This window comes from Peromyscus eremicus, chromosome 9, assembly GCF_949786415.1.
Source record: "Peromyscus eremicus chromosome 9, PerEre_H2_v1, whole genome shotgun sequence".
Taxonomy (NCBI): Eukaryota; Metazoa; Chordata; class Mammalia; order Rodentia; family Cricetidae; genus Peromyscus; species Peromyscus eremicus.
Window position 1 is genome coordinate 88,895,542 of NC_081425.1, and position 25,453 is coordinate 88,920,994.

Sequence of the window (25,453 nt, forward strand, 5' to 3'; positions counted from 1 at the left end):
CTAATAGCAAGCCATCACAGAAGCTGGGCGGTTGTGGTGAGCACCTTTATTCCCAGCACTCGGTAGGCAGAGCTAGGTAGATCTCTGTGTGTTCAAGGATACAGCCAGCATTGGAGACACACGCCTTTAATCTCAATACCAACCATAGAAGATTTGGAGGTCTGTACAGCCAGGCAGTGACTAGGAGGTCATGTGGTTGGGTTTACAACCAATGAGGAGGCAGAACAGAAACTCTATAAAAAAAAAGACAGACACAGGAAGTGGGTCTCTTTCGGAGAGGTAGGACCACCGCGATAGTGAAGGGTAAGGTGTTTAGCTCTTAGCTATTGCTTGGACCTCTTGGCTTTTATCTCTGTATTGGCTCTGTGTTTCTGATTTAATAAGATGTTTGGTTACTTCTACACCCCTATGGAAATGTCCCAGCAGAGATATCCTTTTGTTTTCATCTCTGGCCCAAGGTGTTACGTCTTCTGGTTTGGTCTGCAAAAGAAGAACCCCTCCAGAAATGTAGCAATATGCTCAGGCTCTGACATAAAGTTGTTAATTCTGCCAACTACCAAGGGAGCTTCCCAGCAGAAATATCTGTTTCTTCTTCTGCACTGCTCTGCTCCCAAAGGAGTTTCCCAGCAAGGGAAAGATCTTCACCTAAAAATCTTTTAAGAAAGAGATTTATTTTTGAAGGTGGAATCCAAGAGAAGAGCTGCTTCTGCGAGGTTGGAGAAGAACAGCTGATAAATGAACAGACATAGGTGCTTGGGGATGGAGTTTTTTTCAGGGAGAAGATATTTCTGCTCAGGGATTGGTTGGTTTTCCTGCTCAGCAATTGGTTGGTTTAGTTGGTCAAGGGCAGAGTTGGCTCTGGTTTCCGGGTCAAAGTGTGTTTCTTTCACTGACCCTTTTTAGACTTTTGGCTCTAATTTCAGGGCCAGGGTGTATTTCTTTGACTGGCTCTGGTTCCAGGGACAAAGTGTGTTTCTTTGGCTGTGGTTTCAGGGTCAGGGTGTGTTTCCTTGGTTCTGGTTTCAGTACTAAAGTGGTTCCTTGGCTCTGGTTTCAGTACTAAAGTGGTTCTTTCACTGGCTTGGGTGTTAATCTATCTATAGCATTTATCAAAAGAACCAAAGCTATGCTGAGAATTCACATGGAAGTAAGGCATGACTGAACATAGGCTCCTTCCCAATAATGGAAAGATGGACAGGGAGACACATGCCACAGTTCAGTGATTGGTAATGTAGGATGAATGAAGTCTCAGCTGGTTCCAGTGTGTCTACAGGTATTATGTCAGAGTCAGTGAAGAATGAGAAAGTGACCAATGAAAGGGAGGAACTGAAATGAACCACCTGCTTCTCTGGCTTTAGAGATCTTAAAAGCTATGGTTTGAGAGAAACAGACTTGAATTTACAAGGATAATTGCTTCACATATTAACTCTCTGACTTACTGTGAGTCTCAGGTCAGATCCATTCCAGGAGAACTTCAGAAGGATAAAGCCCACATCTGAAAGAAACCTTTCCTCAATACACTGTGACTTCTGCTGTGGTGAAAGAGTAGCATCAACCATCCCTCTCCCTTTCAAGCCTTGCAGATACACTCTCGGCCAGAGGCATGTGGCTTTTGCTGTAGATACCATCCACCCAGACAAATGTGAAGTTTCCACTTAACACTGCTTAGCTGGTGCATCACAGGTATATCTTACCACATCTCCATCCCCAGGCGGGTCTTAAAAGTCTGCATTTCATCTGATGGGCCTACTCTGCATTGTCATCTAAATGAGAGGTGACATAACTGCTCCAAATCTGACTTAAGAGATGCTCAGCGATGATCCTGAGCCCAAGAGCACTCTGCTTGAATGCCTGGCATCCCAAGTAATCTCCCATGCCTACCTCATGGTCCTGTCCCTACAGTTCTCCAGAAATATCTCTTTTCGGTTAGGTGTAATCCAGTCCAACTAATACACTAGAGAAGCTAGAAGGACAAAAGTGAAGTGCAGGGACTGGAGAGATCACTCATTCTTTAAGAGGATGTGTAGCTCTCCCAGAGGACCCAGAAATCAGCTAACAATCTTCTGTGACTCCAGTTCCATGGGGAATCCATTGCCCTTTCTGGCTTCAGTGCAAACTGATTGCTTGTGGTGCATAGAAAGCAGGCAAAATACCCATATTCATAAATACAAGTAAATGAATCTCAAAGATTTCCATGCAAAATGAATAGTCAAGGCAACAGCACATTAAAAGGACTACATCTCAATATGTCTTAGAAGGTTACTACCCCTGCATTGCCACTGTCACTGGTGCTGTATTTCAGGAAAAGAAAGGCAGACAGCTATAGGTTTCCTAATTTCTTCTATACTCCTGTAACAAATGTTCTCACTTCCTGAGATGCATTAGAAAACATAGGTGTATTTCTGAAAATCTGATATGAATGATCACATCATGAACATGTGTGTATCTATTCTCCATTTTTGAAGTAGCTAGACATGTGAAGTCAGGTGTTTAACATGGATCTTTTTCTACCATGAAGTGGATATACATGGAGTAGGCCATGCGATTCACACCCAAGATACCATCTTGGTTTGTAACCCTGTATAGCTGAGAACTAACAATGTAGCCTAAGCTTCCTGGGACTTGCAGAGATCCACCTCTGTCTGTTGAGTTCTAATGTTACAGGAGTGGGACACCACACCTGACTACAAAGCTACTTTCAGAATGAAGAGAATGTCCCAGGTTTAGCTGTCCCCTATGGGAGAACTTCCCCTGTTGGAGGAGGGCAGGAGGGGTGGGGGGAATGTGGTAGGCAGGAGAGGGAGGAGCGATGAGAGTTGGATCTGTGGTTGGTAAGTAAGTTCACTAAAAAATTTAAAGGAAAGAACGAAGAGTTGGAAATTATTTTTTATTTGTGAAATTACAGAAGTTTGACAGAATAGGGCCTTAAAGGGGTGCTTAGTATATCCAGTGTATAGCTTTACCAAAATATAAAATCAAAAAAGAACAAAGAACCAAAAAATAAAAAAACCCAGCAAAACAAAACAAAGAACAACAAAACCTAAGTTCATGCAAACCCCAAAACAAACCAAAACTATTTACATAAGAAGGTTTCTCTTCATGCAGATGTCCTACATTCTGTGGCTGGCTTTGGACACAAATTGAAAGACAACCCTGAATTGAAATACCCTCTTCAAGACAAGTGTGGTCATGCCACTTTGGGGCTTCTAGGTTAAGTCCTTGCCAAAGTTGATCTTATGCCATGTTGGCCACTATATGATTCTGTCTGCCAACCTGTGTCTGTGTGCCCATTCAAGAGCAAAAAATGACACGGGGAGCATCTGTTACCAAAACACATAACAGCTCATGGTGACATCCTTCCTAAATCATCTCTCTGAACAATTCACTTCACCATCACTTGTGCATGAAATTGAGTAGTTCCCGCACTGGACTGGAGTGAGAATATGATGCTTCTTTTGTGTGGTCTGTCTGGATAGCAGCATGACATCAACACAGTCTCTGTTGACATATCTCCTTCCACATATGAAGGGCTGAGGACTCAGTCAGCTACCAAAAGTTTGTAGCAATAAACTTTCAGAGTAACTATGAGCGGAAACATATTCTCTCTCCATGTTGTTGTGGCTCTCACTGGGAACACTTGCTGGTAGATGTCATCTTTTTCTGCATAACTCTTGGTGTTTATTTTTTTGAATCAAGCATCTTCTTGATGGTTCCTTTATTCCATAACTAGTGAGTCAACAGACACATGGATCAGATTATGGATGGATGACCTGCAGGGCAGATGATATTTGTCTTACTGGTGATTTCACAACTAGTAGTACATGTCTTGTTCTGAGGAGGCCTTGATCATAGAGTGGAGAGTGTCAGGGTTTCTAGTAGACAATGGATTCCTTCAGCCTCCTCAGTTCTCATAAAGGGTGCTGTGAGAGAAGAAAAGGCAATCAGATCTAAAAACAGCCTTGCTGGATCACTAGCTAGATAAATTCAGGGCCTATTCACACATAGGAAACCAGAATCAAGGAAGAACTCCACCCCACAAATGCCGTGTTGCTGGGGATGGGATGTCATGGTGGCTCACTTGCTTATGACACTTAGTGCTCCTGCTGCAGCAGCTCGGTCGGCAGGAGGCTCTCATCCTGAGCTGTGGATTGTTCCAGCTCATGTTGGAGATTTTCTGACCTAGAGGAGGAAGTTCGTAAAGGCAGAGTCCAGGTGGGGATCAACCATGTCACCTGTCATTCAGTGATATCACAAAAACTCAATTGTGCTGGACAGTCAACACTGATCTTTGGCAGCATTCATTGTATGTACACCTAAGGAATAAGTGTCACAGAGTAGTTGGGCCTTGAATTATTTTCTGCCCTTAACAAGTATCAGATGTTGATATGAGTACTATATGTACTGTGCTCTAATGAGAAAGAACAGGACTTTTTCCTACAGTATAGAGTCATCATCTAAATAAAAGGAGTAGCATATTAAAGTCATATATAATAGCACAGTGGAGATACACAGACTGTTCATGATGAGTTTCTCATCAACTACCTCATTTTTTTTCTTGTCCAATTTCTGTTTATTTCTTTCTAGGCAGGGTTACAATATGCATCTCTGGCTGACTAGATACATATTCTAGGATGGCTACAAGAGGCCAGAGATTTCCTGCCTGTGCTCCCAAAGAGCTTGGATAAAAGACATGAACAATCACATACACCTGTCCTTATTCCTGATTTTAATTGATATTATTTTATTTTCCTCTCCATGTTGTACAATGCTGTCACAGGTTTGATAGAGAAAACCTTAAAATTCCAAGCTGTGTTTCTTCTTGTCTTTTTTAGAGGGATTACATGAGTAAGGGTGGTAAAGATCATGATGGGGATATCTACAGAAACAACTGAACCAAGCTCAAAAGAAGTTAGGAAATTTAGACTGACAGTTGTGTTCTTCTGCATATGGGGGACAGTTGTGGAGCTGGTTGTGTTTGAGAGGCCCCTGGCAGTGTGATCAGGATCTATTCCTGGTGCATGAGCTGTCTTTCTGGATCCCATTACCTATGGTTGGACACCTTGCTCTTGCTTGATAAAGTGGGGAGGGGCTTGCTCCTGCTTCAACAGAATGTATTAGGCTTAACTGTCCTACCATGGGAGAACTTACCCTATTGGAGGAGGGGGTGAAGAGTCAGGGAAGAACGTGAGTGGGGAGTGGGAGGAAAGAAGAAAGAGGGATCTGTGGTTGGTATGTAAAATGAATTAAAAAATAATTTTAAAAAGACCACCTCATTTTATATACATAGACTTAATACACCTTTGCATCCAGGTAATATACAAGATGGAGCCTGTCATGCTAGAGCAGTATTTCTTGAGCCATGTGTCTGAGAACATTGTCACTGCATGGTCTCTGGCAACAAACAAAAAGGCCTGTGTTATCCTTAGGCCTACAGCTGGGAATCTACATCCTGGCACTCTAGAGGAGTCTGTTATACAACACTCGGTGAAGGTTCAGAGACATCTACCTGGGTTCATCCTGCCAAACACTAAACGTATTATGTCCCCAGTACACTTTACATGGGAAATTCTCAAACAATGAAGACACCCAGTGTGACATCAAATAGTGACAAGGGTGCAAATCTCATCCTACAGGTGCTAATCCTGAATAAAAATGTAATTTCAGTCAGATATGGTGAGGCACACCTTTAAATCCCATCACTTGGGAGGCATAAACAGTCGGAGCTCTGTGAGTTCAAGGAAAGCCTGCTGAGAACATTCCAGAGAGATCAGAAGGGAGGAATGGGACACAAGTGTACAGACCCAGGGAGTATCAAACATATTATTTGCTGGACAGAAGTTCTTGTTGACGGGACCAGCATAATACTCTGAGTTCTGAGTTGGTCTACCCATGCTTGGAGCAGGAAGTCTTGCTGATAAGCAAAAGCCCACAAAGGACAGAGAGCCCTGGTACAGGGGACCCAATTGGCTCCATAACCGAACTTGAGCCTACCTCATCTGGGAGACAGGCAAATGATGCTGCAGCTTTATTGCCAGGTGTTTTTTCTGGGTGACAAGCTCCCTCTGTTTCAGCAAGCTCTGGAGACTCTCTTCCATTCTTTGCTGCTCCTGTTCATTACAAGTTTGTGTACTTGTTGGAGGGTTGAGTATAGTATAGTCAATACATTCTCACACAAGTGCAAGCACACACACAGAATCCCAAGAGCTTATTGGTCAGACAATCTCACAAAATTTCAAGCTCATGGGCACATGAGGAAGCCTGCTTGAAGTTCATTAGACAGAGACTGACAAAGACAGAAACCCAGTGGTCTCCTCTAGCTGTCATCCACATGAAATATGCACTGCACTCCCACATGTCTCTATTACACACACACACACACACACACACACACACACACACACACACACACCACGGAGAGACAGAGAGAGACAGAGAAAGGAGTGAAATGAAAACAACAAAGTGATAGAGGAGTAGTTATCTTTAAAATAAGCACACCAGCCTTTAAGCAAACTCCCAAAACTCAGCTTTCCATTCCTGGGAACTAAAATGACCTAGGGGAGCATACTCCTGAACTAGTGGAGATGGTTAGAAAAATTTTTACTCTTGAACTCAATTCTGTGTATAGCAATCCTCCCATCATAATGACATGTAGCTGTGTGATGAGTGATTGACCTGTTTGTCCCCATTGACTACAGGTTCAAGAAGAGTATCAGGGATTGGATGCCAATGACCCAGATTCTCAGAGGAGACACACTTCTCAGAAATATTAATGCACAGACACAGAATGAACAATTTTATGTCATGAAGTGGGTGATTGGATGGGTGTATGGATGAGAAAAGTGATGAGATATAGCACAGGTGTGTCTGGATGGGTGGATTTGGTAAGGTTACATAAGTAAATGATGCTGGACCTAACTGTGACCCAGCTGCCTGTCCCTACCTGCTGTTGCTGGTTCTGGAGGTCACTGATCTCTTCTTGATCCTTACTGAGCACTTGCAAGTCACCCAAGTGGTGCTTCAGCACGACCCAATCCTCCAGTAGGTTCTCCTTCTGTTGCCTCAGCATATCCAATTTCTTTTTGAGCTGACTCTGCTCCATCAGGAGCCGGCTCTGCAGATCACTGGAAACACACTCCAAATAGTAAGAACATGTCAGCCACCTCTAGTCACCCACAACACCATGCCTCAACAACCCAACCCTATCCCAGGCTCACAGCAAGATGTAAACAAGAACCTTCAACAGTAATGACAGTGGCACTCAAGGCCAAAAGCAGAGAACAGTTATTTCCTGCAAGAATCAAACTATTTCTGAAACCCCCCCCCCAAATAACAGAAATTCATGCACTTCCATAAACAAGAGGAGTACCCCACCTGTCCTAATCAGTCCACTGTCATGAGGAAACACCAGCAGGTAATGTGCAAGTACACTTGGGGAAGTAGGAGACCCAAAGGGTACATAGATCCCATAGCAGTAAACTCCAGCCTGACACCCCTCTTGTGAGGCCAATTGATCTTCTAACCAGTGGTTCTCAGTATGTGGGTTGTGAACCCTTTGGGATCTAAGGAGCCTTTCACAAGGGACACATATTAGATGGCCTATGTAGACATTTACATTAAAATTATTAACAGTGCAAAATAAACTTAAGACAATGCTACAAAATAATTTTATGGTTTGGGGTCATCAAAACAATGAAGCAATGTATTAAAGTATCACAGCATTAGGAAGGTTAATAACCACTGATCTGGAGGCTACTGAATGACAATATGGTGCTTGGAAGAGCTAATAGTCTCTTTAAACCTTAGCAAAACTGTGTAAAGGGGCATAAGTCCAAAGGCTGCTTGCTAATGCTGCTGGCTAAGAAGCAGAAAAACTAGAAGCACATCTACAGACCCTGCAGTTCAGAGACAAAGAAACTCAGAGTTGCCCATTGTACAACAGTTGGGGTCCCTGCCAAGATAAGCACTTACCAAAGGAAGATTTTCTCTTTGGTCAGCTCACTGAGCTTCTGTGACACCTCCAAATTCTCATTCTCAAACTTCTGCAGGTGTGACATGACCTGCTGATGTTCCATCTTGAGCTTTTCCCAGAAAGGATTTGGCCTGTGGTAGGGCCTGGACCCAGAAGCAAAGAATTCCATGAATACAGGCCTCAAGGATCACATGAATTCAGTGTGTGTTCTAATACTGGAATTAATAAGATGCCACATAATGGCTCCTATGTACTGGGACCTCTGGCTCCTTATTGCACTTGCTCTTCTGTTCCCAGGCCAGCAGAGTCAGGGTGTTAAGAGGGATGCAGCTGGGACTGAATATGCTCCCCCAGGAGTACTGTACAGCTTGCTATGGAGTTCCCACAAGTTTATCACAGGTCTGGGCTCACCAGAAACTGTGATGTTTCTGCTGTCTTCAAATAAGAGATACTCCTTCCAGGGTGCTTATATTGACATAGCGGCTAAAATCACATCATGAGCATTTCAGAGGATGGGACTCAATATTATGACAGCTTCATAAATTCCCCCAGGGCATTCCCAGTTGACACCAAGGTGAACACACTGCAAAGGGCTATGCTGCTCAAAATGGGGCTCCCAGTACACCATGTAGACAACACCTAGATACTGAGACAAGCAACACTTCATGTGCAACCATAGACACTTGATTGCAGGGTGAAGAGGGACACATGTGCACAAACACACAAACACATAGATACAGAAAGATGGAGGAGAGAGGGAGAGGGGGAGAGAGAGAGAGAGAGAGAGAGAGAGAGAGAGAGAGAGAGAGAGAGAGAGAGAAAGAGGGAAAGGTGATAAAATGCTCTCATTGAGATGACAAATTAATGCATGCAATTGTGTCATCTTAGAGAGTACCAAGAGCAGCAGACATCAGCACCAGGCCTTGCTGCCACATATTAAGATGTGGTACAAAAACTCTCCAGCTGCTATAGAAACATCCAGCACACAATGTCTTTCCAGCAAGTAAAAAAAAAATCTATAGCATTCTCACACTAGCCACCACTTGACAGGATCTCTCCAAATGCATGCTGGGAATTCACACACTACTGCTTCAATTCCTGAGTGATTCAGGCCACAGGCTCTGATTTTCATTTGGAGGAAGCAGAACAGTCTAATGTCCCCATCTCACTCCTGCCCATGTGTCAGGTTTTGCTTCAGAGAAGCATTTAGAGAAATTGTGTTGGGCAAAGGGACACCCAACCTCCCAGAAGCCCATTCCTTAGACAAAATAAACTAAGGGTGAAATTGTGGAACGGAGACGGTCACTATGGATTTTGAAACAGTAAATACTTGTTGTCCAAGGATCCTTCGGTTACTAAGATGAGGCGATCTCTCAGATCATTCCGTTGGGCGGTCATCTCCCGGAGCTGAGTGGTCAGGCTCTCCACCTTCTGCTTCACTTGCTTCTTTGTGAGGCTGGTTGGAGTGGGTGGTGGCTCCTTGGAGGCCCCTGTGGGTAGATGAATGAACACAAGTGAACATGCATTGTGACAAGACATAGAGAATGAACAGGTCACCCTGAGACCTGAGAAGGTGTCTGAGAAAGGATGTAAGCAAGCAATTCAGTGACACCCCAAAGAATTTTGCCCTGGACTGAGATGACTCCGCTGGGCATCTTAGGTCTCCCATCTCTGTGACAGGAGATAGGTGTCTCAGCCAGCTGATTTCGTCTGTTGCTTTAGCACATGTTTTAGGTAACTAAGGAGAGAGCCTCCTCAGGCTTATTAACAGCTCTGGACTCTGCATTCAACTTGGCTACAGGGTTCACTAGTCTGTGGCTTTCAAATGCAAGTAAAATTGACACAGTCCACAAACACTCAGGTCATTAAAGATGCAAAAATATCCTGACAGGTCACTCTAAGCACATGGCAAAAATGGAGAAGCCACACAGGACCAAATATGGTCACCATCCTCACCAAGATGCCTCAGTGACAAAGGAGGGTACATAGAGCTGGTGGGCTGTAAATAAATGAAGACACTGAGGTTGAAGTACATTGATGACCTGCGTTTTGCTGAGCACAGTTCACTTGAACTTCCTACCCTAACGCTGGCCTTTTTGTCCCCTCTCAACCCCTACCCTCCTGTAGGATTGAAAGGCAAGAGCTCCCAGCACAACAGCTTTGGCCTTACTCACTCCTGATTTCTGGGACAGACAAATTACTCTTCTGAAATCCTTGAATTTCAGGAGCCATGACAAGCAGGGAAGTCCAGTTGGTTCCCAGAAACTCCTACCTCCTGTGTCCCATTACTGGAAGATTCAGCTCAAGCCCAGGTCCTGCAGGGACATCCCAATTTCCTGACCACAACTTACTGTACCATCTTCTGGACCATTTCTTTCTTGACGGTTCACATTGGAATGGCTGAAGGCCAGCTTGTGTCTGCCTCTCTCTGGTTTCTCTTCCCTCTCCTTTCTCTCGACCCAACAGAGTCCTGAGTCTTCTCAACATGTTGATGGCTGAACTGTAAGGGCACTGAACCAACTGTCCAAAGGCAGTTGGTGTTGCTACCACACAGGTGACATCAGATAACATTCTAAAGTCTCCAGGATACAATAGAATGTCCAGGCATGAGACACCCCTGATGTCATGGGGAACTGACATTGCCTCCATGCTAACCAGAACTCCTCCTAACTCTTCAGAAGTCAGGTTTCCCATTCTAGGAATCTCTCCTGGGACTCAAGAGAAATGCTTCAGTACCCTTTTGTTCCATAGCCAGAGGTTGCTCTCTGATTTTTTGGAAATTCCTCAGTACTTCCATGTGGGAATGAAAGTGAGTGTTCATCTCCTATTAAAGTATATGTCCAGAAGGTAACAGTATTATAGACATTGATGTGAGGTATGATTCTCCACAAGTACCTGCATCTCCTTATAATCAAGAAATAATAGACTTAATGATAATGGAAAGGACATTTTTTAAATAACTTCCTGGTATGGAGCCTACAGAAATTACTGCCAGTAGAGAATATGCAGCTTAGTTGATTTAAATTGATGACCATGGCAGATTGCATTAGCGTGTTACATGGGATCTATAGATAATCACTACCCAGTACATCAGCTTTTAAGAGTTTCTGAAAATGATCAATGGGTATGACCCAAAATTACATCTAAAAATCCTGTAGAGTTTGCTCTTAGTGATTTTACAGATTGTTCTTCAAAAAGACAAGGACCATATATTTTATACAAAAATTCTTCACGCTCCTCAAAATGGTTAGTACCTTCCCCTGACTGTACAGCTCAACAGTCAAAACTTACTATATTCCATTAGTTTTTATTAGACATTGCTCAGTAATAGGTTACTTTTAACTCACTTCATGTATATATTTGTACATGAAGGATAGAGTTATACTAAAAATGGAAACTGGCCAACACTGATAGAAAAGAATTGTTACAAAAGTATTTTAAATTTTAAAAAAAGTAATGAAGAGATGAAAATCTCTAAGCTCTATCTACTTTGTACTCTAACACATTTTATCTCTACATTTCTTTGCTTTCTAATCTCAAAAAATAATATCTTATGATGTAATTTCTTTAACTTTGGATGTGTAAATTCCTGGGGCATGGTTAAAATTTGTAAAATGCATAACAAAAATTAGCTGAAAACTTGTAACAAAAGGTTATCACTTTTAAAATCTATATATAAGCAGCATGTATAAAAGTTATTATTCCTACTGTCCCCTTTGGTTATTATTGTATCTCCTTTGTAGACTAAATAGGCAATCACTGCTCCTCAAAATATTTTGGAGAAAGGTAGAATTTAATATCATGAGATATCCCTAAGGAAATATAGGTCTACTCAGGATAGAAGAACCTGACTCAAAAGATGTATGTCTAACCACTTATGTATTTGCAAACTGTTCAACATCAGGATTCTGGAAAATTTAAATAAGAATCAAATATGTGATTGATAAATTTGGTATGTTTGATAAATAAGGCTCTTAAATACCTAAGGTCTATTTATGAGAGCAGAATGCACTTGAAAATAATATATCTAGTCTCTTTGTCTTTCCAAACTTTGTTAATCTTTAGCTCTTTGCATAAACTGAGTCATACAAACTGTGATATTCTCTAATGGCATACCCTGAACGAGTAAAAAATAAAATAAAGTTCAATTCTGTGGACTGTATTTATTTAAGTTTTATATTTGAGGCTAACGGATCTTAAGTTAAATCTTCAATCCAAATTTTTAAAACTCAAACTCAGCGGGGATAAAATTGTAAAATCCTAATCATAAACAAAAGCTTCCAACTCCTTGTAAACTGTTAAACACAGTTAGGTCATACAAGTTAATGATAATCACCTCGTAAATAATAAAATTCTTTAAAGTGTTCTAAAACTATGCTTGTAGTCATAGTAATTACAAATCTATTTCATTTTACAGGGAAAAGCTTCAGTTAGAATGCTGTTCATATTTTCAAGATTAGGCCAAAAGCAATGATTAAAAATGAAGTTTGTTTATACAGACCGTTTACCTTGCTGACAGACTTTAGGTTGAAAGAAATAAACCCTCATAGTGTGTTTCAGTGGAAATTCTTACTATTCCTTTATTTCAGGGAACTTATTATGCAATCAGGTAAATAAAAAAAATAATAAATTCAATTCTATTAAAACATGGCAATAATAGTGAACTGCTCGATCATTTGTCACAGAGAACACAGAACAAAGAGCTTGCTCAGGAGAAAAGCTAGAAGCAGCCTTGACTCAGGTTGCTGGCAGGAGGCTTAACAAAAGGCTTGGTGCCATGAATTGTCTGTTACTGAGACTGTAAGAGCTTTCCCTGCTTATGCCTGGTCCAGTAATGAATGCATCCAGTGTGTACAGTGCTAGCAAAAGAAATTTGGTCTTGTCTTTAACATGGAAACATTTTCATCGTATGTCTTTCAGAAATTGAAAGCCAAAACACCACCCATATTTCTTGTATTTGTGATTACTAAAACTTAATTCTTTAAATTTATATTTTTGTATATCATAAGAACTTAAAACAACGTAAACAGGTTTAGCCAGGTTTAAACATAAGAGTGAATTTTTTAAAAGAGTTTTAAAAATATTTCTACTAATAATAATAATAACCTATAATTGGAAGCACTATGATGTTGTTTTGCCATGCTAAGGTTTGTAAGCATTTATAACCAATCCAAGGAATGGTTACTGGAATATAAAGAGAGGTGTCAAATATGGCCTCTATGATCTGTAAAAATACTATTACAGCAAAATATTAGCAGATACTAATCAAGAGACAGATGAAATGATCAATACCCAAGCAAGGGACCATGACTGGTAGAGTCATGGTAGAGTACTTTATTAAATCTGACTACTATTCACAGTCATGAACACTATACTAGACCTACTTTGGGAAGCCTATATCAAAGGATTTTGCAGAGCTCTCACCGAGGCTAATTCATTTCAGAAGACACCACGTAAACATTCCATCATTGAGATTTTAAGAAAAAATTGTAAGAAAACTTTTCCTGATAGAAGGAGCCCTAACTCTTCCTGTCTGGACCTGAGAAAACATTCTACTCAGCAGGGATCTGACTTCTTACACATTTTACCTTGTTCACTGGAGTAATAACCCTGCTCCTCTGACCAGCACTATCATCTTTGTCTACACAGGGGACAACATCACCTCAATACAGGATTTGGGAAGGCTGTGATCAGTCTGGAGGAGGCAGGAAGTTCCTGAACAACCTGGATATCTACAGTTGCTTGTCTATAACCAGGAACAGTGATTTTTCATTTGATGTCTTTCTTCCACAAGACTTAGTAACAGATCAAATGGTTTTTACCTGGGAAGCACCATGGTGTATCTTTAGTTATTCTAGTATCAGGTCTCTTGAATAGCTGGGTGAATCACTAGGGGCTTACAGAAAATGGCTATAAAGCAAGCAAGAGAAATAGAAATCAGAGTTATTTGGGTTTGTAGGAAAGACACGAAATGGCTGAAATGTCTACTGAGGGTGTTCAATGTTCCTAGCTTATTTAAAATTTTCTCTTTCATGTTACTTATAACCATGAAGCATAACAATGATGCTGGGGCAGTGTGAGTATTAGTCTTTTATTACTCATATAATTACTCAAACTAGAATCACCTGGGAAGAGAGAGCCTCAATGAGGAATTCTTTAGATTAAGTTGGCTTTGAGCACATCTGTTGGAGATTTATAGATTGTTAATCAGATGGAGGTCTCACCCTAAAGTGTGCAGAACCACTTCATTGCTGGGACCTGAACTGTGTCACAGTGAAGAAGCTGGAGCATATGCAGAGACAAGCAGGCAGCATGGCTGCATTTCCATCTCTCCGCTCTTGACAGTGGATGTGATGTGACTGAGTTCCTGCCTTCATATCCCCAAAATGGACTATTACCTGGACCTGTGGGCTAAAATCAATTCTTGTCCTGCTGTGCTTGGGAAATTAATATAAAGAAGATGCTAAGAAACCACTATGTGACACAGGGGTTTGCACAAGTCAGGGAGATGTGAAAGTAATTCATGACATGCTCAACAGCAGCGTATCTGACCAAAAGCAGGAGATCCTGTGTTTTACTGAACCCAACATATGTTTCCCTATCACAGATTTATAAAGAGACACCCATTGACTCAAACAGCATCACCTTGTCAACCAATGGCTCTGGGTAGTGTCTTGCCCTCTCAAGTGCTGTTCTAAATTTTGTTTTGTTTTGTTTTGTTTTTCCGAGACAGGGTTTCACTGTGTAGTTTTGTGCTTTTCCTGGAACTTGCTTTAGAGATCAGGCTGGCCTCGAACTCACAGAGATCAGCCTGCCTGTACCTCCCAAGTACTGGGATTAAAGGCATGCGCCATCACAGCCCGGCCTAAATTCTTTTCAGCTATAAAATAATGCAACATTAATTTCAATATAATTTATTGTTCTATGGGTTTCCTGACTATTAAAATTTGGGGATTTGGGGAAATGGATCGGAAATCACAGTCTTAGAGATGAATCTCAACCTTATTCTATGTCCTTTTTTGGAGGTCAGGAGAAGCTCCTTAAAGGCCAGATCAGGGAAGTACCTCAGCTGCCAGGTATGCCGAGTGTTAGTAATGAGTGGCAATGTGTCCACTAATTACCTTAGGCCAGAGATTAACCCTAGGGCTGATGCACACACATGCCTGTGAAGAACTCTTGGTTGCCCTCTAATTCTGTGCTTCTTCAGCAAGATTTCTGGAAACAGATCTTTGACAAACTTCCTTTTTCAGAAATAAATAGAACTACTTATAAGGGAAAAGTCATTTTGATTTTGTCCTTCTTCTAGAACATGTGACAGCCCCTTCTGAGCAACTTCAAAGGGCTATAGAAGGAGGCTAAGGTCTCGGCCCAAGAACCAATAACCATAGTTACAGGGACAGAGTGCAGGTCTGAGGAACAGAGTGCAAAAGCCAGAAGTTCAAGGAGGAGACAGCAGGGACACTCCTGAAATGCTCTGTTATGTGGTTGCCATTTTAGCCTCTCTGTATGTGAATTTCTTCCACCTAAAGAAAGGAGGGTGGAGATGGACCATGGAGATAGGTGCTGCAACCAGGAACAACTTGTAAAATAACGTCTTTCATCATTGGGACTTTTAATGGACACAGAAACAGATCTTCTTAAACTATAGTCCACAAATTGGTAAAGGATTTTGTTTTTGTTTTGTTTTTTGTTTTTGCTTTTTATTCTTTTTTCCAGCTCCCTGCATTCTCTTTCCTTTACCAGCTTATGTCTTTTGCTTTTCTTATGTGGATTAATTCACACTTAACAAGGCAGGACCCACGGAAGACTCACTCACATACTCTTTCAATGGTTGCCTGTATTAAACATGCAACACACGATAATTCAAATCTTGGCATTAAATCCTTCTTGAGCAATTTAACCACAGCAGCCATAGTTTACTATTTTGTTAGAATATAAATAATAGATAGAGAACATACAAATAATGGCATTTCGACGTGATAAGGTAAAGTTCCTGCAAGGACACACACCATGAGTGAGAGCTCTCCTCCTTCCTCTGCTCTATGCCTTCCACTCTCAGCTCAGTCAGGCCAAGCCTATCATCAGGAACAAACTCCCAGAAGAATCCCTCACTGAATATACACTCATGAATCAGTCACTTCCACATCAAGAACACGGTTCCAAAGGACAGCACTCACAGGAATCAGTCACCATCTCTCTTCCAGTGGGAACTCAGCCTTCAGGGAAGGAACTGAGCCCCACCAACCATTATAAGATTTTCATATGCTACCATGTAACTTCCTAAACTGGGCCATTACTTTCTAAAGCAAAATGGGTATGTCATTGTGCATAATTCACAGGTAATGTGGACCAGAAAGGATACTGACCTCCAGGAAGCAGGAAGGAATAAAGCACAGAGAGAATAGACACTCGTGATACTTAAATGGATAGGCAGGATCAAAACGTAGGCTTTCTACCCTTAGTGTAGAATCTCTTCTTACTGATTTCAACTTCTGGTGAGGAGTTTAAAAAGAGGAGGAATCACACCTTTCCAAAGTGTTCTGCCACCTCCACTGACACAGGACATCATATCCCACTGAGGACAACCAGGACAGGGAAGGAAAGGCTTCTGCTATTGTTGCTTGAGAGAATCAGAACAGAGGCAGTAGGTATAAATTCATGTCCAGCCACAGGTCCCTTCCCTGAGGGCTAATAGAGAAGGTGTCATCCTGGACATTCAGGTAGAGTAGTGGCCACTACCAGATCCTAGACACACTGAGTGAGCTGCAGAGAGAAGAGGTGGGTGGCAGTCCAGGGGAGCCCAAAGGAACTACTACTCACCCATGCCCTCAGTGTGCTGTGGCAGTCCGAAGATGCCCTTCAGGCAGAGAATGGGCAACAGTTGAGGCTGTATCTGCTTCAGTGAAGTAAGAAAGTCCTGGAATTCATCCTGCCTCTTAGGAGGGTGCACCTGGAGCAGCAGCTACTCTTTGGTGTCCCCAGCCTCCTGCTGCCACTTGCCTGGGCTCAGAGTGCCCACTGCCTTGAAGCATGGCCTCCACCTTGGTCATGACCTGGGCCAGGGTCTGAGGCCCAATGCCTAGCAGTTCCTGGTGCTGAGTCTCTATACTGTCTGACCAACCTGCCTCACCTTGTCCGGCTCTGTGGGATGGCACCAGGGCTTTCAGAGACCTTGGTGCTGTGGGCTGAAATGGGTGGCTTCTTAGGGTACTGATAGGCCCGAGACAACAGGGGCCATGGGCTGGAGTCTATGGGCCTGGGTCTCCAGAATTCCAGTGGTGCTCAACACGTACACCCTGGGATCCCAGGCATAGCCAAGATGACTGAAAAGCCAGGAAGATTGGAAGAGGAGGAGGAGGTGGAGAAGACAGAAGGGACCCTGGTGGGGATGGTAGCCAGGTGGTCCTTAATGAGCAAAATCTTATTTAAAAACATACGGTAATGTATAATATAGAGCAGCAACAGTAGAATGATGTTTAGAATGATTTAATTTGAGTATAAGATGCAAGGGTCATCTCCTTATTTTCTTGGCTGCCTATAGTGGGTGAGGTTTAAACTCTGTTCATCCCAAATGTCAGCCTTCTCACTGGTTGAATTGGCACAGCTCTAACTATCACTATTCCCAGAACACTGTACAAATTAGGCAGGATTCTGTGTTAGACCTGTACTTGACCAACACAGCTCTCCCTTACCACACACAGCAATAACTTCATATATTGTCTTGTTGGAGAAAATGAAGTCTCTTCAATGATCTTGAATTATTGTCACGGTGTTTTTTATCGTGACAATAGGAACTCCTTGACAACAGATTTCCCATTTCCACAATAGCTTTTACTACATTTACTATTTATACTTATTATGGTAGTAACAATTAAATGACTTTTTGTGGGGTGTTTTTTGTTCTACTTATTCATAGTTAATACTATCATAAATACTGACAGAAGAGGAAATACTGATAACTATGAAGTTTGGTACTTCCCTTTTGCATGGAAACTTGTCATTATGAAGGCTTTAAAAGATTGTCAGAGTTTTTGGCCAAACACCCTAAGTGTCATGATAGAACTCTCATCCAGTGACTGGAGGAAGCAGATGCAGAGATCCAAAGCCAAGCCCCAGGTGGAGCACCAGGAGTTCAACAGGCAAGAGAGAGGAGGGATTGTATGAGCAAGAGATATCAAGACCATGATGGAAAAAGCACAGGGACAAATAGCCCAACTAGCGGAAACACATGAACTGTGAACCAATAGCTGAGAAGCCCCCATGGAAGTGGACCAGGCCCTCTGAATAAGTGAGACAGTTGATGAGCTTGAACTGTTTAGGTGGCCCCCAGGCAGTGGGACCAGGACCTGTCCTTAGTGCATGGGCTGGCTTTTTGGAACCTGGGGCCTAATCTGAGACACTTTGCTCAGCCTTGGTGCAGGGAGGTGGGGCCTGGACCTGCCTCAACTGAATCTACCAGGCTGGGCTGACTCCCCAGGGGAGACCTTGCCTTGGAGGAGGTGGTAATAGGGGGTGGATTGGTTTGGGGGAATCCTGAGGGTTGGGAGAAGGGAGGACAGGGGAATCCGTGGCTGATATGTAAAATTAAATTAATTATAAAATAAAAAGATTTGTAAAAAATAAAATAAAATGACCATACAGGTATCTCTGAACTGAGAACTTGGCCAGAGGCAAGGGGGAAGAAACATTTAGTTCAGATTTCAAAATAAATTCAACAGAAGGATGGTGCTGGTTGTAAGAACAATTCAGTGCAAGCATTCATTCCAAGCCAGTTCCTCTTTATTCTCCTGTTCTACTTTATATAAGTGCATTTTACTTTCAGGTCACTTGTGAAGAAAGAGAAAGCAATACATTTTCATGGAGAAATGGATTCAGAGCTCACGTGATTTCATTTTGTTAGGATTATTACCACAAAATCACACAGGCCTACTGCTTTTGCTGCTCATCATCTCCATATTCTCTGTGGCCTTGCTTGGCAACTCAGCAATGATCCACCTCATTCCTGTGGATCCCAAACTCCACACCCCCATGTACTTTCTGCTCAGTCAGCTCTCTCTCATGGACCTGATGCATATCTCTACCACTGTTCCCGAGCTGGCATTCAACTTCCTCTCTGGCCAGAAAAGCATTACCTTACTGGGCTGTAGAGTGCAATCCTGTTTCTTTCTGAACATGGCAGGTTCTGAGGGCTTGTTCCTGGCCTCCATGGCCTATGACCATTTCGTGGCCATCTGCCACCCTCTTCATTGTCTTATTCCCATGAACAAAATGATGTGTCTGGAGACGATCATAGGATCTTGGACACTGGGCTCCATTAACTCCTTATCACACACAGTCTATCTCCTTCACATTCCTTACTGCCATTCTAGGTCCATTAACCATTTCTTCTGGGATGTCCCTGCCATGTTGCCCCTGGCCTGTATGGACACTTGGGTTTATGAGTACATGGTATTTGTGAATACAAGCCTGTTTCTTCTACTTCCTTTCCTTGGCATCACAGCTTCCTGTGGATGGGTCCTTTTTGCTGTCTTCCACATGTGCTCAAAAGAGGGAAAGAAAAAGGCCTTCACTACATGTTCAACTCACTTAACTGTGGTGACATTTTACTATGCACCTTTTGTCTACACTTACCCTCATCCCAGGAGTCTCCATTCCCCCACAGAAGATAAGATTCTGGCTGTCTTCTACACTATCCTCACCCCTATGCTCAACCCCATCATCTACAGCCTGAGGAATAAAGAGGTCCTGGAGGCCATGACAAGAGTCTCTGAGACATTCTCTTCCACAAAAACTTTATCATTTCCTCTCTACTCATATTTCAGTCCCTGGAGAATGACAGAGTAGTGTTGCCTATTGGAAATGTAATGTGTCCCCCACACATGTCATACCTTTCTCTTGAGTTATTACTGGTTATGATTAAATAGTATGTTCATTATTACATAGTATAGCAATTATTCACATGTTTAAATCACAACATTATAGTCAATTATATCAATAACAGAAATTTGGCAATTACTATTCTAACATAATATGACACATTATACATTATGAATGTATAAATATTACTGTAAAATGATATTGTATGCTGATATTGACATGTTTCTACAAAATTAACATAATTAATTGCTTTGATTATATGTTTTGCTTTCATTCTTTTCATTATTAAAAGTTTATGTATAGCCGGGCGGTGGTGGCGCACGCCTTTAATCCCAGCACTCGGGAGGCAGAGGCAGGCGGATCTCTGTGAGTTCGAGGCCAGCCTGGTCTACAGAGCGAGATCCAGGAAAGGCGCAAAGCTACACAGAGAAACCTTGTCTCGGAAAAAAAAAAAAAAAAAAAAAAAAAAAAAAGTTTATGTATGGGCTGGAGAGATGGCTCAGAGGTTAAGAGCACTGGCGGTTCTTCCAGAGGTCCTGAGTTCAATTCCCAGCAACCACATGGTGGCTCACAACCATCTACAATGAAATCTGGTGCCCTCTTCTGGCCTGCAGACAGAACACTCACTGTATACTAAATAAATAAATCTTTAAAAAAAAATTTCCCTTTAAAAAAAAGTTTATGTATATTGAATATTTAAAAAATATTGTCAGAGTTTTTAATGATTATGATTTGTAAAAAAAAAATCTGAGAATTGATCTATATCAAACTTTTAAAGTGACAATTAGTCTAATTTTTAATTTAGCACTTGGTGTAAACTTCATTTTCTCATTCAATAAATAGACGGTGAGTAGTCACTTACTGCATGCTAGCCCATTACCTAACCAATGAGGTTACAGTGGTAAGTAGACAAACACCTACTGGAATTGAAGTATACATAAATTACAATAAATGAGACAGTCACACAGATAGACACATAGTAGTTAGAGGACAAAAATCAAATTTTCTGGACTGTAGGGGAAGATGGAAGGAACTTAAGTGAGTAGGACCAAGTGGGAGAAGCTGAGAGCATGGCATATAAGGAAAATGAAAGGAAATATAAGAAAAGCCTTGTTCAGCCTTGCTGCATGGGGGAGGGGCTTAGTACTGCCTCAACTGAATGTGCCAGGCTCTGCTTACTCCCCATGGGAGGAGCCCTGACACTTTTGGAGAAGGGAATGGGGAGGGTGGGTCGAGGAGAACCTGGGGGAGAAGCAGAAGGAGGGATGAGACAGGGATCTATGGTTGGCATGTAAAAGGAATAAAAAAATGTCTTTAGAAAAAGACTTTTTAAAAAAAGAAAAGAAAAGCCAGACAAAAAAGATTCAAGAACAGGAAGATGCTGGAGTGTTCAGTGTCACTTCCCTGCAAGGACAGGGACAGAAAAATCCAAGTTCAAGTCAGAGGTGAAACAGGAGCCAGATCTATCTGTGTCAGTAGACACTGGCAGGTACGTGAGTGGAACTGGAGACAAGTGGGTTTTTGGTGAGGAACAGCAGTCTGACTTCTGTGTGGATGAATTTCTCTAACCACAGGCCAAGGCAATGGGCTTCCCTCACATTTGCCAGCTGTGATGATTGTATTTGTATAACACTGCTTTCCATGTAAGTAGAAATGGGATCCAACTAGGTAAATGATTGAGATACTGAGAAATACCTGCCTATGGCCTTGAATATAAACCCATCACAATAAAATATGTTCATCATGAATGTTAGCCCAAAAGAGAATTTGTTTTGTAAGTCAAACATGATTATCTATTTTCAACACATGTCACAGTCTTACTTATTCTTTTCTCCTGTCTCCTTAATAACAGAATCCTAGCTCTTAGTATGCCCACTGTGTCTTTGTAGAGTGGGTTCATTTACCTTGTGCTACAGCAACAGTAACAACAGCTGTAAATACATGCAGCAGAAGCAGATGTAGCAGAGGTTGGAGCCCCTGGAGAGGAAGCAGAAGCATGAGAAGCAGAAACAGCAGAAGCAGGAGCAACAGCAACAGATGTGGAAGTTGAAACAGAGTCAGAAGCAACAGTTGAAGTGTTTCTGTGACCAGAGTTCTCCAGTGTGATCTCTGGTTCCTGGAGTCAGTACTCTTCTTGAGCCTTTAAGGACAATTTGAGATGTATTATTTTTCATAAAAAGGAAATGTTATATTTTCATTCATTTTATCACTTGTCAATGCCATGGTCTTGATTTTAGTCCACAAATATCTGTGTATTCCTTTCAATTTTATCATTAGAGACCACTAACATTTTTTAACCTCTGCTTCATTTCTACTTGAGTAAAAGTCCCATGGTTTCATAAATCTCAAAAGCAGATATGACCAACTGGCTTTAAAAAAATCTGCACTTTGTTACCTAACACATTCATTTCCTGCATGATGGGAAGACTATACAGAAAAGGTAAAAATGTGTCCTCTCTAGTCTGCATGACCTGGTTGTTGAACAACCAGATTGAGAGAATGTGACAATGAAGGGCTTCCAGAAGGAAAGGAACCTCTCCCTTCTGCACTCAATTTACCCTTTCCCATAGCCTTTCACAATTGCCCATTGGGATCCTGGGATAGCAAGAGTGAAGGTGAACTCAAAATGCATGAACAAAGTGCACCACCAGCTGCTGAGCTGCAAGTATGGAGTCTGCAGATGCCTTCTGGCTTCTCACTCCTTTCCCATGACTGTTACACCTGTGAGATGCAGACTAATGGCCTGCTCCAGCAATATCGTCTACTTTGAGTAGGAATATTGTGAACAAAGCCTCAAGAATTCATTCAAAGCTCTGAAATGGTGCTACCCATCCATTTATGTCACAAAACAGTGGTAAAATTTCCACAAGGCTGACTCACATAGGTTACCCAAAAACCCATTCTACCTGCTAAATTGAAGAGGTGTGTTCTTGGGTCTTAGAGAGATCATTTGGTATTTAAGGTTCCTTGAATTCAGTTCCTGACACCCAGCTGGGGCCTCATCTCTGTCTAAAACTCCAGTCCTAGGGGATCCAGTTCTTTCTTCTGTCCTCAGTGAATACTAGACTTGCACAGGATGCACAGACATATATACAGGGAAATCATTCACACACAAGCATGCACAACAGTAAAATCAAGTGGGAGTTTTACAAACTGACTCAATGTTACTTGGTAGATGAGCAGTCTCCTCTGCCTTTACATAATGTATCTAGATTTCTGTCAGTCTTCAAAACTCAGTCAACATCAGAATTCAGATCCTATTTTGGCATCAAATACCACATTTGCTCATTTTATATGCTACCTAAAGTTTAAAACAAATACAAAACTTGCCTAAATAATATAGCCTCTAAGGAGGATGAGCTTGGCGGTGGCATTGATGAAGTAGGTCTTTCTAGCAACATGGGCAATTCCAGATCCCTAGGCAGTTGGTGCTGGCTGGACTGGGAGCCTGAAAAACTGAGGTTGTGCTCCACACCAAATGCAGGCCAAAAGCTCACAGGTCTGTGGAGGCGCCCCCACCCCACAACTTCCCACAATGGTTCGGGCTGCCACTTGTCTGCTGTCTGGATGATATGGCAGCCTGGACCAGAGGGCTTGAGGTGATCTGTGGAGGGTGTAGAATAGTCTTGAGCCCCATGACCATAACTGTAAATAATGCCAAAGCCTCCCAGCACTGGTATCATTGTGGGCTGCAGCTGATCTGACCATCTTTAGCCCTTCTGACACTGGAGCCTCCATCTAACCTGGGTGTGTTTCATTTTGCTTGCTGTCTGTCTTCCAGGGAGGTGGAAGCAGTGTGAGGTTTGATTTGTTGTCTAGTGCTCATCCTCAATGCTAGCAGAGGACCCACTGTACAGTAAGCACTTTAAACATGCATGTCAGAAGTAGGACATGGTGGCCCATGCCTTTGATCCTGCACTCAGAAGGCAGAGGCAGGTAGATGTCTGTGAGTTTGAGGCCTGTTTGTCTACTGAGTCCAGGATAGCCAGAGCCTCATAGTAAGACACAATCTCCAAAAACAAACAAACAAAGAAAAAGTGGGTTTGAGAGTTGTATTAGCAGTTGGGAGCACTGGCTACTATTGTGGAGGATGAGGGTTCAGTTACCAGCAACCATACAGAGGCTCAAACACACTCTTTCAGCCTCCTCAGGCACCAGGAACACATGTAGTTCTCACACATACCTGCAGGAAAAATACCCGTATACATAAAAAATAAAATAAACATTTAAAAGGGGGAAAAATTAAAATAAGATAAAAATGCCTTAGGAAATGGCTCAGCATGTAAAGAGTAGTAAATCAGCAGATTTTCCAGATTCTTTCTTGAGCCAGGGATAACCTGGTGTTGAGAGATGATGACAGGGAGATAAATGGATGGATGGATGGATGGATGGATAGGTGGGTGGGTGGGTGGATGGATGGGTGGATTGAAGGGTGGATGGATGGATGGATAGATAGATAGTAGATAGATGGATAGATAGACAGAATTATAGGCCTATTATACTGATGAACATATAAACACAAATTCTCAATAAAATACTTGCAAATAAAGTTCAGGATTACATTAAAAAAAATCATCCACCGGGGTTCAAGTTGTCTTCACCTCAAACATGCAAGGATAATTCAACATACACAAATCAACATATTTACTGCACCACCTAAAATGAGTAAAGGACAAAAACAATATGACCCTCTGAATATATGAAAAAAAGCCTTTGTAAAACCCAGCTTTCATCAATGATAAAAGTCCTGGAGAATCTAGGGATATAGAGGATATAATTCAACATAATAAAGTAATTGTACAACAAGCCCACAGCATCATCATACTAAATAGAGAAAAACTCAGAGCTATTCCAAAAAGCAGGAAGAAGAAAAGGATGTTCACTCCTTCCACTCCTATTCAATATAGAACTTTAACTCTTAACGAGAGCAATAAGACAACTGAAGGAGATAAAGGGGATACAATGGGAAAGGGAGAAATCAAAATGTCCTTATTTGCAGATGATATGATTATAAACACATAAAACTAAAAATTTATCAGAAGTCTCTTAAACCTGACAAATAGATTCATAAAAGTGAAAGATTGTAAAATGAACACACAAAAGTCAGTGGCCTTCCTGTATACCAATCACAAACATATTGACAAAGAAATCAGGGAAACAGTTCCACTCACAAAAGGCTTAAAAATGTATGACAAGACATTTTATATAAGCACAAGATGTGTTCTGGAGGAGTTCGAGTCCAAATTCATGTGGCTCTTCCTGACACCCCACTCTCGAACAGGTACAGTCTGTTATTCTTCTCTTTTCTTTAAAGAGAACCCATTTTCTAACTCTTGGACCCTTTTTCATCATAGTTACTACCAGCCATGACATAATGATTTGAATTTCAAATCTACAATTATAGAAAGAGTCCAGATTGTTTTGTATTTGTGTTTCTAGCTAATCCTCTCCTAAGACTGGTATTTCTTCCTATTATAGCCAGACCAAAAAAAGGCCACTAGAAGTCATCATGACTATGAGATCTACAGATGACTCAGATGTGATTTTGATTATTGTCACTCCTTCCTTTCACTCTCTAAGTGAGCCTTTTTCTCATGAGTATTAGTG

General features: G+C 41.8%; 3 protein-coding genes and 1 long non-coding RNA gene across 4 annotated transcripts in view; 2 read left to right on the forward strand and 2 right to left on the reverse strand.

Moving 5' to 3' along the window:
• Positions 1 to 25,453, forward strand: part of LOC131919654 (disks large homolog 5-like) — a 406,205-nt gene that overhangs the window by 239,609 nt on the left and 141,143 nt on the right. The gene's annotated exons all lie outside the window — the stretch shown is intronic.
• LOC131919657 (disks large homolog 5-like) overlaps positions 2,869 to 25,453 on the reverse strand; it is a 77,713-nt gene continuing 55,128 nt past the window's right edge. The window contains exons 2-7 of the mRNA XM_059274058.1: positions 9,300 to 9,459; positions 7,969 to 8,112; positions 6,941 to 7,121; positions 5,992 to 6,107; positions 4,079 to 4,179; positions 2,869 to 3,920 (exon numbers count right to left, since the gene is read on the reverse strand). Coding sequence (XP_059130041.1) covers positions 4,092 to 4,179; positions 5,992 to 6,107; positions 6,941 to 7,121; positions 7,969 to 8,112; positions 9,300 to 9,367 — 597 coding nt within the window. The 5' untranslated portion in view covers positions 9,368 to 9,459 and the 3' untranslated portion in view covers positions 2,869 to 3,920; positions 4,079 to 4,091. The remainder of the gene's footprint in view (positions 3,921 to 4,078; positions 4,180 to 5,991; positions 6,108 to 6,940; positions 7,122 to 7,968; positions 8,113 to 9,299; positions 9,460 to 25,453) is intronic.
• Positions 3,011 to 20,148, forward strand: LOC131919644 (olfactory receptor 2L13-like). The gene is made up of 2 exons (XM_059274018.1): positions 3,011 to 10,778; positions 13,619 to 20,148. Exon 2 carries the CDS (start codon positions 18,827 to 18,829, stop codon positions 19,811 to 19,813), a length of 987 nt encoding a protein of 328 aa, XP_059130001.1. The 5' UTR covers positions 3,011 to 10,778; positions 13,619 to 18,826; the 3' UTR covers positions 19,814 to 20,148.
• On the reverse strand, positions 17,440 to 24,755 carry LOC131919678 (uncharacterized). Its single transcript, XR_009381360.1, has 2 exons — positions 21,751 to 24,755; positions 17,440 to 19,509 (listed from the first exon to the last, which is right to left on the reverse strand). It is a non-coding gene; the product is annotated as an uncharacterized LOC131919678 (long non-coding RNA).